Source organism: Colias philodice, chromosome 23 (genome assembly GCF_061535455.1).
Source record: "Colias philodice isolate Cphi_HAF_F1 chromosome 23, ilColPhil1 Martin Lab GWU primary, whole genome shotgun sequence".
NCBI lineage: Eukaryota > Metazoa > Arthropoda > Insecta > Lepidoptera > Pieridae > Colias > Colias philodice.
The window spans coordinates 1766575-1782022 of record NC_143108.1 but is presented as its reverse complement, the minus strand read 5'-3'; the positions used below and the strand labels follow the sequence as shown (position 1 = coordinate 1782022).

Sequence of the window (15448 nt, the reverse complement as noted above, 5' to 3'; positions counted from 1 at the left end):
GAAGACACACCGTATGGTAAAATGTACCAACATTTAACAACGTAATATTTCATAGACCGTGATTATCATATAGCTACGAAACGGTTTTAAATAAGTAAATGTAATCTACTATACAGGGTGTCCCACTGTTGGTATACTAGGCTCAAAGGAGGTTATAGTTTTGCATACGCTGAGTACGTAAAAAATACTTATAAAATTCCAGACGCAGTTTTTTTCAAATAGATGAATTCTTAAAACTCTATGTGTACACCCATAACAAGCAACCCGCCCAGCTTTGCTACCAGCACATGACCTATCGTTTAAGATTATGTTTTCATAGACAAAATGCTCGCGAAGCTAGAGAAGAAAACATGGATTTTCAGGAAAAGTTTAGCCAAATTTTTTTTATGTAATTTTGTTGTTTAAGTATTTTTTACGAGATCAGTGTATGCAAAACTACAAGTCCCTTCGCGCTTAGTATACCAATAGTGGGACATCCTGTATAAAAATAAGTCGGGTTTTTCTTCCTGACGCTATAACTCCAGAACGCACGAACCGATTTCCACGGTTGCATTCGTTGGAAAGGTCTCGGGCTCCGTGAGGTTTATAGCAAAGAAAAGGGTTTGCTAGTTTTGTGTAAAAGCCCCCTTTAATATTTAATAACGTGAATTCAAATGCAATAGACTACAGGCCCGTGTTGAAAAAATTATGGGTCATTTGACCCACCAGGTGACCTATCTAGAACGATATAAGAGCATAAAATAATAAGATTCAGCACTATGACGTCACTTGTAAGCTGTCCACCTGAGTGCAGAATTGAGAATTCGAAGGTTCAGGTAGAGATTTTCTCCCCTTGTCTCCATGATTTTTGTACGGCGTTGCGGAATAATTGATTAAAAGTAGTATAGAAATAGTATGACACAGATGCCGTACAAAATCAAATGACCAAATTTACCCCGGCAACTGTCGAAAAATAAAAATAAATTCCGACTTTGTGGACCACCATTTTTGTACGACATCTGTGTCATACTATTTCTATACTGCTTTTAAGCCATTATTCCGCAACGCCGTACAAAAATCATGGAGACAAGGGGAGAAAATCTCTACCTGAACTTTCGAATTCTCATCTGCACTCAGGTGGACAGCTTACGAGTGACGTCATAGTGCTGAATCTTATTATTTTATGCTCTTATATCATTCTAGATAGGTCAGGTGGTGGGTCAAATGAGCCATAATTTTTTCAACATGGGCCTGTAGTCTACAATTGAAATCCCTTGCTTTTTAAATTGAAGGTGTCAAGTTGTTATTAAGTAAAATAATTATAAAAGAGATAATGAATTTTCATAAAATATAAAACTATCCGCAAAAGCTTCATTATAATGTAACTTGTAGGAAAGTGGGACATTTGAATCTTTACAACTTGAGATGAAATCCGATTTGAAAGCCATTGAGGTCTTTCATGAACTAGAAAATGTTTTATCAACACTCGCTTGTAATAACCAAGTTTCTCGGTTCTTTAACATTTTATACTAAATCAAGTTTTATGATCGTATTGAAGGGTTCTCACTAAATACTTTTCATCGTAAACCTAGATTCTTTGACTGATGTTACAAACTTTTCTTCATGATTCTATAAGATGGTTAGATAGTGTAATTTTTTACTAGTATTAGGCATAGATGGGGAGATTATGATTTTATCTCACTGTATGAATTTTTATCTTCACTGCAGTGATGTGGATGTTAGACGTCTATTATAATACCAGCTGTGCCCCGCGCCTTGCACCAAATATATAGGTATGGCCTATAGTCTTCTTCGATAAATACCCTATCTAACACTGAAAGATTTTTCTAAATCGGACCATCATTTTGATTCTTTTCAATACTTTGGATTGAAGCAGTGGTGTGTAGTATATGCATATGAATTCAATATTCCTGTAATTCGTATTAAAATAAAAAGAAATATGTTCGTAACATATGGATATGAGAGGTGCGGAGTGTATTGTGTTTGTTTAGATTTATCAAAGTTCATATTTTATTTGATATCTTTATATGGGGTTACAATCACTGGGGAACCATACCTCCTCATGGAGAAGAGATATTCGAAGAAATATGCGACGACGACTTGAAGTAGACCGTAATAAATCTTGTTAGAATTAAACAAAATAGAAAATAATATCATAGTAAATAAGATAAAAAAAGTGCGGCTGTAATTTAATATGAGGTGCCGTTCAAGAAAAAGGAAAGTATTACAGGAAAATTATGTCAACAAAATCATATTAAAATTTTATCCAAAATATATAATAATACTTATATCATGTGCTACACATGAATTCATATTATTATTTATTATGTCCCCCCCGGCTTCGCCCGTGCTATCTACATATTTACGTTTTCTCTACATAAGAACCATCCTCGTACTTCAAGGAATATAATAAAAAAAACAATTATCGAAATCAGCCGTTCACACGTGATGCCGTGACAAGGCGAAACGGGTTTCATTTTTATATATTATATTGATTCATCATATAAAACATCTATGCTTTTTCACTTTTGAGCGACCTACATATTCAATCTTAACATTTGGTTACTAACTCGTGGTCAAAGTTAGCCCTCAGAGGCCTTTAAATTAATGTATTCAGCCTTCAGCCTAACGTTTAGTAATTGCTATACTATGCTATACTATACTATTCGATTTACCAAACATTTTAACAGTTATCAGGTCACGTAAAGTATCAATAATTAGAATATGTTGTTCTAATCTTTAAATGTTGTTTGAAAAATACTTAGTTTAAGAAAACTAAGAATGTATTCTAATTATATAGCAAGTTCATAACTTTCTGTTTATAGTTTTGCTCACGTAATTAAATGAAAACCGTGTTCTCTTATCATCTATTTCACCCCATGTAGTTACGGAGTCGCGACGAAACTAACCTAATATTATTATATTCTTATTTTAGTATACATCTAAGTCTTACTTTCGTCATTACATCTAACATAATATATACAGTCTATATAAGATTTGAAGTAGGTACATACGTACAGTACAGTAGTATTTACCAGGATATAAATAAATAACTTTAGTTTTTGAATTCCATAATATTATAATAATTCTTATAATAGTATTTTGCTTCTAGTGTACCTTAAGTAATTATTTATTAAAGCTTCATTAAGAGATCATTGAAATAAAATACAATGTCATACGATCGATACCGCAGTGCGGGTAATAAATTGCAAGAAATGCTATCGAATTCCGATCGACCTTGTTATTAACTTTAATGAGGTATAAAGTGCCTAGTTTGTAATTTTATCGCGGAGATTTTGGCATAAAATCATATTGGATTTTATCTAGATTCACATAAAACTAAACTTATTATTTAACTCTACGTCAAAAATGAACACAATTTTATTGTTTTTGAATTTAATATATTTTTAAATAAAAATCATTTATTGAACAATACATTACACAAAAAAGCGGACCCCAGACTTCTTATATAGGTTTCGCTGTGTTTCAAATTAATAAATATGTCTTAAATTTTGGGCTAGCCTGAATCAAACAGCATATTGTATTATACGGACTCTCCGATAATATAATCGAATCAAAACATTTAAAGTTTCCATTGTAACCATGCCCTAATTTCTATTCAATATAAAAATAATTTCTATTCTATTATTCAATAATTCAAGCAAGATGAATGTGAATGAAATGAATGAAATATTTCTCTCTTTATTGTACATACACAGAAAGTAGTTGGATAGTGTATGAAATATCACGCGTGGCCGGGTTAAATATTAGTTTGAATGTAATAAGAATGTACTGCGATTCTACACAGCTACCTAATTGATGTAGGTAGTTGATAACAAAACGCAGCAAGTCAACGACTATTAGTAAAGTGAGGGTAGTTGGGTCGAACGTCGTATAAACAACGTCCGAGCCCCTAGGCACGATTCGTACGAATGCGCCACGAGTCAAAGGAACGCGGCAATTTATAGTATTCGACAGCTAAACATGTTCGGACAGGAAACAGTGACAATTATTCATCCACAAAAATATTAAATGAAAAGTTACGTCTAATAATAGCTTATAATAAAGATGTACAAAGAGCGGCTTCGCTGCGCTCCGCCATAATATCTGCACCGGCCCTTACTAAAGGCATTTTCATAGCCAAGCAAAGCTACTGTTATGAATGTATGTGTAATGCATACGGCATAAATAAACGTACACCAGGTGCCGTAATTAGGGTATTCAGAGTTTAGCTTTTAGCAACAATCCTTGCATGATCAATCATGTCTGGCTTGAATAATGGTCAGAAGCGAGGATCCGAAATATTCTATATTAGTTCTAAACAGATAGAATACAAAATGGATTTAGTATTTCCATGTTTGATTTCACGTGAGTATATTTACTTTAGAAATTGAAGACTAACGGATTTTAAATGCGATTTATTCTACCTATCACACTTTACAGCAAGCGTGGTCACGGGGAAACTAAGATGTTGGATGGAGGTTGGATTTTCTATTATAAAACTAGATTCAAATGTTGTTGTTGGAGAGGCATAAAATAACGTAACCAATAGCAACGCTATTTAAGCACTTGATTTTAGTGGCAAATACGAAAGCTAACTTCATTCGAGTATTAAAAGGAGATTTCCTTTACCAGCATTTGAACCGGCATTATACATGTGTAGAAGTTTGGGGTATCAGATTTTTCTTAACAATAATTGTCAATGGATTGAAATATCTGTAATTCTACTATTGCTGTGAAGTTTAAAGTAGGATGTACTTTACGAAAGCTACCTTTACGAAAAATACATATTATGTAATCGAATCCTGTTAATATTGAACAAAAAATATTATGATTATAGCCTCCGTTAACACAAAACGCGGAAAACACTTGAGTGAAGCGGATTAAAGCTAGTCAGTATTTCTTCTTAAAATTCAGAACAACCCTTTCGATTCAAAATTTATTTCAAAATTGTGACTTTATGATTAGTCATTTTTCCGAGAATTAATTTTTATAACATTTCCCTAATACACCTTTCATATCAAATGCTTTTCCTTAGAACTTCTCCCCCATCGCGAAACTTTTAAAAGAGAAACGTGAATTGGCAAAAATTGAGTCACGATCGCTCAAGGCACTGAAAATTGGATAAAGTGGTACAATGGTATATTTTATTAACTACTTACTCTTCTTCACTTGCGCGGGTTGATCAGGCCTCTAAATTCTAATACTAAATCTATACTTATAAAGCTAAAGAGTTTGTTTGTTTGAACGCGCTAATCTCAGGAACTACTGGTCCGATTTGAAAAATTATTTCGGTGTTATATAGCCCATTTATCGAGGAAGGCTGTGGCCATGTATGTGTGGGCCATGTATCATTACGCTAAGACCAAACGGAGCGGAGCCACGCGGGTAAAACCGCGGAGCACAGCTAATTTCAATAATTTTTAAACAATTCAATCGATTTATATAAACAGAAATAAAACGTTTAATATTTTAGTTAGACATTCTGTTTCCACAGATCCAAATTTTCTTAATTTTTATCTCATTTAACCACCTTAAACATCTTTCCATTGGTATGATTTTCTTATTATAGATTATATTTATATTTCTATAATATGTTATAGAAAATGATGAAAGTGATAATGTAAGTTATAACATACTGTTTCTACTTCTTTCTGAATACATCTTTAATTTGCAAAAATATATTCTGTGGAAAACGTACGAAAATAGTGAACATTTATAAAATCAAATGGGCATAATAGTGTTATGTAAATAGCTCTCATTTGAACCAACGAATCACGATGACGTCCTCAATTCATTAGGGGTCGATTCATTCTCAATAGTACCTAGAGTTAGGGCTGTCACAAATAGTTATAATTTATTGTTGGTACAATAAATGTTTATATTAAATGACGTTATTAATATCCCCTTAATGTTCCTTATAATAATTACGTCAGGTCACCGCAGCATGAATAAGTGAAAAAAAAACATAATATTAATTTATTTAATTATGAAAGGCACTTCGAATTTATTTTATATTTGGTATCTTCTTATCTTTATAGGTTTTAAAATAATGTGTGTACAAAATTACAAATTAAAATAGTGCTTGTGTCCACTGTTTACAATTGTTTAGTTCATTCGAGATAACATAATGATTGGCAACCAACAATTTGCCAACATTTCTTCTCACACTAATCTATTATTAAAAAATAGAAACATACTTTTGACAGCCCTACATCGTGATTTCGGTGGAGTTAATCCATTTTACCGGGGCACCAGCAGCTATTGTTTGGTAAACATACAATTAATCTTGCTGCTACATCAGAGGTATTCGTTTGTTATAAATTAAGTAAATGTAAGGTACATTTCTGTATTTTTTATGCTGAAAAAAGCTTGTTCATTGGTATTTAAGAGACCTGTCAAATACCAGGGCTGCCGCCTCGGGGTTAATAGCGATATGTAGTTACCCGAAATTCGGAAACATGGTTTTTGCTTTTTTTTTCTTGTATACCATTTTATTATAAATGTTTTTTTAAGTATTTTTTTCTTTGTAGGTTTTCAATTTAAATGTCGCCTTTGGGTTTATTGCAATTGTCAGCGCAGATTGCTTCTGTGTTTCATCTTCGATAGGAACAAATAACACAGACTGGATTTGTCATAAAATATTAAATATTATTACCTATATTAATTGGTGCGACGATCACCTCGGAAACTTATAGTAAGCTAGCTTTTGTATGTATTATATGAATATGTGCGTGTATTTTTTGTGCGTTCTTAGTACTCATGTGTTCTTAGCCCCCGACGAAAGAGGGGTGCTATGTGTTTGACCGCTATGTGTGTCTGTCTGTAGCACTGTAGCTCGCAAACGGGTTATTTTATTTGCTTTAAAATTGGCAATTTAACAGTCAACGAAATAACTATTTCATTTCACAATGTTATGCTATCTATGAATTTTTGACGTACGTAGCCTCTACTCTAGATTGCGTTATTTTTAACAAAGTCAATTTATTTTTATTTATTCACAACTATTGTTATGATATACAGCTGAAGTATAATATTATGTTATACAGTCAATATACAGTATACGTGTAATATTAATATACCTAATAATAAAACAAATGAATAGCGGCCTATCCTTCACAATAATTTTATGCTACTGCAATTTGTACCAGTTTCACTAAAATATATTGGACAAGCTTTCTAATCTTGCTTTGCTTGCTTGCTTTCTAATAAATTTTATACTACAACCTTCATCTTGAATCACTCTATTCATATAAAAAAACAAATAAATACTTCGAAATCCGTTATGTAGTTTTAAAGATCTAAGCATACATACAGACAGACGCAAGAAACGACTTCGATTTATACAGATTATACTATGTTGTGCAGGATATCTATTATTTTGCTTCTATTTACATCGATTAAGAACACTAATGATGTAACTATGCAATGTAAGACAAAGAAAAAAAAATGTGTGCGTGTATTAGTGTACACACGTAAGAAGTGAAACTTCTTTATAACCTTATTTTTCAAAAATAATTTACTATATGCAACTTTACAGAAATACGTCAATCACGCGTGGTAGGGATAAAAACAAGATGGCGCGTAACGGAAAAATGTTACACTAAATTTTTTTCCAACCCCGATAAAGAAGTTTCACTTCAATAAATGATTTAGATATTTTATTTTCCTCGCAATATTTATTCATTCGCTTATCTACAAACGGAAAAACAAATCCGTTTATTTAACTTTCCTCATACCTGACAATATTGATGAAACTTTGTTTTCCAACTTCGTAAACTATTAGTCGTTGCAAGCTTTAATACTATTTGTACTAGATATTTGTTGTTATTTTATATTTTTATCTCATAGCTTTTATCTCAGACTTTGAGCGCGGCGACCGAATGTAAAAATTCCGTAACGAAAAAACCTAACGCCTCCGACTCCAACCGGCACAGCGTCGCGATGCTATGCAATAGCTTTACCGCGGCAGTCCTCGAGTGCCACACGTATTTTTTTTATTGTTTAAATTTGTCAATTAGTTATTTCTGGTCAAGTAAAGTTTAAATAGCTTATGAAAAAATATGTTGTTTTGCTATAAAATTTGCAATTTATCTTCTACGATTAGCATTTACAATTTAATTGTTTTATAATTAACACATAATGTATTTTCGTATGAAAATTGTTTGTATCAATGAAAATAAGCGATAGAAGAATATTATTTTGACGACGCGGTTGGCGCAGTGGTAAAGTAACTGCCTACTGAGCCGACGGTCCCGGGTTCGATCCCCGGTCAGGGCAAATATTTGTGTGATGAACTCAATTATTTGTTCTTGGGTCTGGGTGTTATTATCTATATATGTATTTATTAAATATTATATTTATCGTCGCCTAGTACCCACAACACAAGCCTTAATTGAGCTTACTGTGGGACTAGGTCGATTTGTGTAATAATGTCCTATAATATTTATTTATTTATTTATTATACCATATTTACTCAAATCGCTAGATATCTTCTTATTATTTATCTACAAAAGCTACCAAAATAGTCCAATCATCTTTGCTCAACCTACCATGAAAAAACCTCTACCATTTTACATATTCCCTTAATAAAATAGCCTCAAGACATTCACATAAACTAGGTATACACTATACAGTCAGTACATCTTACCACAAAATTAGATCAACCCTTGACCCGACACTTACGGAACTCGACCCTATTTATATATAAATGAGAATAGTTCATGAGGGGAAACTTAAGATGTATGTTCATTTAAGTGCATAAAAATAGAGGAATTTTGTTTGAATTAAACCAAGCAATGCTGAAGTGAAGGGAGTGTGAAAAATTAAAATAAAATTACACTTGAGTACAACTTGAGTTTAACTTCGATAGTTTTTGGAGAAGTTATAGATTTGTAACTTATCATAGTTAAAAAATTATTTCAGATTTTTTTATAACCTTAAACTGCAGTTAGTTTTCTTCAACAATCGTAAATCGTTCAGGAATATATTCCTTTTCATTCATTTTCATATGTCCTACTTATTAACGCAATTTTGAAAGAAAGAAAGAAAGAAAGAAAGATCATTTATTTGACTCCACAATAATAATTAATAACAAACACAATTGACACTGAATACAATACTTAATTCAAATTAAAACAACACAACATGAAACAAAACAATACAAGTATAATAAATGAAAGAGTAAAATAAAATAAAATGAAGCCGAAAAGTGGAGCCAAGTCAGGTAGCCACTCAGCATAAGTTGCAATATAGTTGCAACGCTGATTTTCAGTGGCCCCTCTCTGAAGCTAATAAATACTAATAATACTCTGTTTTAATGTAGACTTATCAAAAAAATGTAAAATTAATTGAAATATTTGCACCGTCTACTCCTGAACATTCTTTATGATTGAAATCGAGCCTCACACACAGCTTTAGTGGAAAAAATCTTCATATTTCAAGTTTTATATTCACGTGGCGTCAAAGCTCAGAGTTACAGAGATGCTAATTAGGCAGTTATTAAGGAAATGTTTACACTTTCACGAAATTGTAATCTAGGATATAAAGGTACTAATTGTGAGATGAAAGCAGATAATATGTCTTTAATTGTGAGAGCACTTAATGTTACAATGATTGGAAACGATTTTCTGTACGTTTTGGTAAGTGTAATGAATCCATACTAATATTATAAAATATGCGAAAGTAACTCTGTCTGTCTGTCTGTTACTCAATCACGCCTAAACTACTGAACCAATTTGCATGAAATTTGGTACGGAGATATTTTGATACCCGAGAAAGGACATAGGCTACCTTTTATTGCGAAATATGTAGGTACCACGGGCGAAGCCGGGGCGGACCACTAGTATTAATATAAAAATGTAATAACTAATAAGAAAACTGAATGCGTCCTTCTTTGTGTTATGAATATTATTGGGAATGTAATAACATAACTGTGTTCTTCTGTGCATTAAATGTCTGATGTATTATTAACGTAGCGAATACAAATCGTTTCTCAGGAACATTAAAAATCTAGGTCTGTTAAATATATTTACAAAAACTAAGCAAATTCATACGACTTTTCCTCAAATATTTCAACAAAATTTTAAAAAGAATAAAAACAGAGTAATCGTTAAATACATTTAATGCCATACAATATTAGATTCAAACAGAAACTTCTGTTACCATATTATTATTTTTTATATATAAAACGAATACTTACTACTGATTCAATTCTTTATAAATATAAATTGTCAAAGAATAGAATAATTCAATCAATGGAATCCAGCATGATTGAAATTTTTCTGTTCTTTAGAGTAGAGTAACAATTTAGTTTAATAAATATTTTGATGACATGGTGTATCTCCACCACGTCCCATCCTGTACGTATCTTGCAATAAGATTCAAAGTCACGTTGTAATATATCAGGAAGCGGGAATCTTTTGAAGTGTAACTCGCACTTAACGTCAGGGACAGGAACAAACGACCTCCCAACACGCTGTCATCTTGGCTATTGGCACGGGATTTATATTGTCTGTTACAGGATATATTATGTGGACAAATAGAGAATAGTTTGTGTATTGTAGGTTGATATCTGAGTTTGATTGAACGCGCTTATCTCGGGAACTACTCAAACTCAAACTCAAACATTTATTTATTCAATTAGACTTCTTTTAGAAGCACTTTCGAATCGTCATTAGATATTTTTAACATTTACCACCGATTCGGAAAGCAGTATCTATAGAGAAGAACCGGCAAGAAACTCCCTAGTTGCTCTTTAAAATCATGTCAATATTACAATTAAATTTTACATAATATATAACTTATATTTAACTAATATAACAGTACTTGGATTTATTTACTTTTTACAGAAATTCAGCATATTTTAAATATTTTTTCAATTAGTACTCAAACATATTTGTTCAATTAGTCTTCTTATAGCACTTTTGTATCATCATAAGATTAATATTAAGATTTAATTTACGACCGGTTTCTATAGAGTCGACAAGAAACTTTGTAGTGCGTAATATTTTTATCATGTACAACCAGTTTAGAAAGCATTTTCTACAGAAAAAAGCCGGCATGAAACCTTCAAAGTATAGTTGTTGTTCTTTTAAATCGTGTTATTGAAAATGAAGAATAATAGATGAGATTGAAACGCGATCAACGTATAATTCAGATAATTAACAACTATAAAATATGCGTACTTAAAAGTTAAAATTATTTTCAACTTAAATAACATAGCATTTCTCGACTAGTTGTAGCTACAAGTTAAGGTCAAATAGTTTCGTAAACGACAAGGAATTATAAATTTTTTTTTTATTTCTATCGCAATTCCAAATCTCTTAGGTCAGAAATAAATCTTGATTCAATCTCGGATACGATAGTGGGCTTCAGAAAGTTATAATTGAAAAACTTCAACCGTGACCATTGTACGCCTAACTGACGTTTTGATAACTGCTTGATTTCTATTTCGCTATTTGTGGGTGAAATTTGTAAACCAGCGAATCATTAGAACTTTTTCTATATAGTGTAGATACGTATGATGTGATTTATCTGAATACTTAAAATGTAAACAAACTACTTACAAAAACCTTCCTATTAAACTACTCTATCTATTGAAAAAGCGAAATGTACTTTTAAAGATCTAAGTATAGTAACGGACTTTGTTTATACTATGTAGAGTTAATAATATACTATCTGTGGTACGGTCGGTTTCAATCGCAAACGAACTCGCGGGTAAAAGCGTTGCGTAGCGTAGTTCCTATAGCTTTTGTGGTACATAAATTACATCTCTGCCAAGTATAATAAAATCAGTTCAGTTCTATAATTGTAACGTACACACAATTATTTAAATTGGTCATATTTGACAGGCAAAGCAAGGTTAGATTTACACATGCACAAAGTATTCGATCAATCCCTATACTGATGTGTTAAAAGTTTAATGCCAAAAACAAAACTTTACACCGGTCATAAATAAAGCGTGTTCAACAAAATGTGAAGGAAATGCAGTAAGTTTGGCAGTTAGGTGACTCGTATCGTTTGATGCCCATGGGTCAGTGGTTAAGAACCTGGCTGTATAAGTTGTGGGTTTGATTGTATTTAGTGGTGAATATTAAATATAATATATGATTTGTAGGCTTATACCTACGAATTTTTCTCAATTAGGTATAAAAAGTTTGGTAAAATTTTTAAGTTCCCTCACGCATCTTTTATGGTCAAGTGTTGATATAATTTTGTCAAATATCCGGGAGTATATTTCATTATGTGTCATTAAATAATATTAGAATCGTAAAATATAACTGACTAACTTTGTTTACTCCTTTTTTGTTTTGCATGATAATCCTCTACTGTGCTAAATATTTGCGTAACAATATACGTATAAAACAACCAGGAGCTTATTACATATTTAAATTAGCTATTAAGTAAAACAAGCCTTTATTGTTTTCAAAGAGAAAAATAAATGTATTTGCGTACATAACACGTTTTCATTTTACACAATTCATAACACACGCAAATATTTTGCAATACCGCTACGAGTCGTGTAGCAAATTGCCTACGAAAGGCTACGGCGTAGCTGATAAAAATTTATAATCCATGACCGAGTGCTACGAAAATGGTGGTGGGCTAGACAAAAATAAACTTGGTTTACGACTACAAGAATAACAAATTTAATTTATTTAATATTTTTGCTTTTTATTACTTTATAAGCTTTATTCATTGTGCTTTTTTAGGAAAAGTATTAAAACTTTACAATAACCAATTCATAACTCTTTATTAAAGATATTAAACATTACTTTTATTTATAGAAAATAACTTTGATTTAAAAAGTGCGTGTCAAGTGCAATAAGGAGTAAGATCTTGATTTGACGATGAAAAAGCATAACGGCACTTTGCAATAGCAAATGGCCAAAGTTTTTATAGTTCTTTTGCTACTTGGAGTGGATGAAGTGTAACTTATCAAATATCATATAAATTGGCCCATCCATTGACTTCTGTAATGTATCAGGAGTAAGATTTCATGTGTTCTTCCTTGATAAAAATAGTAAAGTAGTCCTATTTTTATACTCCTACTGAGTAAAACCACTTTATTATTTTTTATTAGCAATTGCTATAGTAGTCTTATTGAATTAAATAACTGTTCATAAACACTTGTTAAATTTTTCAATTTACACGAATAAAAAGAAATTGAGTTTGTGTATTTTCCTTTGCGTGGGGTAATAACATTAATAATTGTATTTATTATTTATTTATTTATTTATTTATAATCTTTATTGCATACAACACAAATTATACAAATTTCACACACACAGACAGGACATTAGATGCAAAGGGCGGCTTTATTGCTTCAAGCAATTTCTTCCAAGCAACCCGAAATGTATGTGTTTTGTATGTGTGTGAAACAATATTTTTTTCTCAATAAAATTTAATGGCAAACAAAATATATTCCAAACACGATGACTAGATAAGCCACGTCCATTAAATTTCGTAAACTCTCCCCTATTTGAATATATTAGCAGTTATGAACCCTTTCTAAGGCTAGCAACCCATTAAAACAACCTTTACAAGTTTTTAGTATCTCAAAGAGACGGTTTATGCTTTTTAATTAATTTATTTTAATAATGTTCTTGGCCTACGGTGTTTTTTAACTTTAGAAAGCTAAAAATAGATTATGAAGGTTCATGTAGTATAGACTAGTATAGTTCAGGTAGTAGACGTTACAGGAACATAATGTTTTACAAAAATTCCATTAGAGATATCATAGGTATTATAGTTCTGAGTAGACCTACATAATGGTCTTTAGGTAGAACATCGTTTTCCGGATTATCTGGTAACACATAAACTATTGTGAATTGTGAAATTTATTTTAAAGACGCTTTTACGCTTCTCCTGTATGTAATGTTTGTAATTTGTATGTAACGAAATTCCTTTAGACTCAATATTGACCCACATTACACGAATATATTTAATCCAAACTTTGTACACTACTAAGATTCGGTGACAATACAAAAATTGTTTAAAAAAAACCTGTTTTTAACTATATTTATTAACAACTAGCGGTCCGCCCCGGCTTCGCCCGTGGTACATGTTTACGTTTTCTCTACATAAGAACCATCCTCGTACTTCAAGGAATATAATAAAAAAAGAATTATCGAAATCGGTTCAGCCGTTCTCGAGTTATGCGCTTACCAACACATTTTGCGATTCATTTCTATATTAATAATAAATTGTCTTTGTTCCAGAAATATGTAAGCGAACTGACAGTGGTGAGGGATTGCGTGCCGACATGCAGCGAAAAAGGTATTTTTTAATATTTTAATTGGCTTTTATCAGCAGTTTTATTATCATGTTATATCTTTCTAGTTTTTTCCGTTATTGCAGTATAAAAGCTATGCTATCAAAGGTCAGAAACAAAATATATTTAGTAGTTAATGTTTTATTATATTCTAGTAAGGTACATAAAGTCAAACTATTAAGCTTAATCACAGAATAATAACTAGTAGCTAGCTACCGTCCAGTTGTTTTGAGGTAATTGAGGAACAAACATTTATTCATCTATTCATTCAAACATTCAAATTCTAACCCAAGATTATAAATATTTTTAAACTAAAACTTGTTCTTTTTATTTTTAAACTTTCTCGCTGCTCATTTAATTCTGTTGGTTTGTGAAATATATTGACTTTAAGCCATCTAATTGCAATAAGTACTTAGACATGAAGCTACTTGAATTGCAATGTATTACTAGTTTATCAGTTTTTCAGACTCCGCTGTTTCCATTGGTAAAATGTTTTAATAATAATATACAAAATTTAATGAAAATATACTCACAAAGAATTATATTTTCACCTATCTATACTTCTATACTTTAATATTATAAAGCTGAAGAGTTTGTTTGTTTGAACGCGCTCATCTCAGAAACTACTCGTCCGATTTGAAAAAATATTTCGGTGTTAGAGGTTAGGTGGCTATAGGCTATATATCATCTCGTTAAGACCAACAGGAGTGGAGTACTGCGAGTAAAACCGCGGAGCACAGCTAGTAGTAGGTATATAATATACATGCGTAGCAAAAAGTTTGTACCCGTTTTTACGAAAAATACGCGGACGAAGCAGAACGATATTTAGTACACTTTTAGTTGATGAAGGAAAGAAATGAACCGTTTTAAAAATAAAGCCAACAAATACATTTAATAAATAGAACCATGATATGTATAACTATTACAGTATAAAATTCACATGAACCATTCTGCAGCAATCTTCCTTATTATCCTAAGTAAGTTCAGTATCCATTTAAATGATTTTTCAGCAGTAATAAAGAAATAATTTGGAAAATCCAAAAGTGCACGCCTCATAATTTTTTTTTAATAAATATTTATTAATTATTATTTTTGTTTATTTAATAACAATTAAACCACATCGAATCAGACCCTGAAAAATGAAAGGGTTCTATTCCTGAGCATACTCAAGCG

The 15448-nt window shown here is 31.6% G+C and overlaps 1 protein-coding gene and 1 long non-coding RNA gene across 2 annotated transcripts in view; one reads left to right on the top strand and one right to left on the bottom strand.

Annotated features, from left to right (window-relative positions):
- Nucleotides 1–15448, bottom strand: part of LOC149477868 (uncharacterized) — a 395772-nt gene that overhangs the window by 135604 nt on the left and 244720 nt on the right. The window lies entirely within an intron of this gene.
- Nucleotides 1–15448, top strand: part of LOC149477874 (uncharacterized) — a 52007-nt gene that overhangs the window by 27985 nt on the left and 8574 nt on the right. The window contains exon 3 of the mRNA XM_089709806.1: nucleotides 14223–14280. Coding sequence (XP_089565932.1) covers nucleotides 14223–14280 — 58 coding nt within the window. The remainder of the gene's footprint in view (nucleotides 1–14222; nucleotides 14281–15448) is intronic.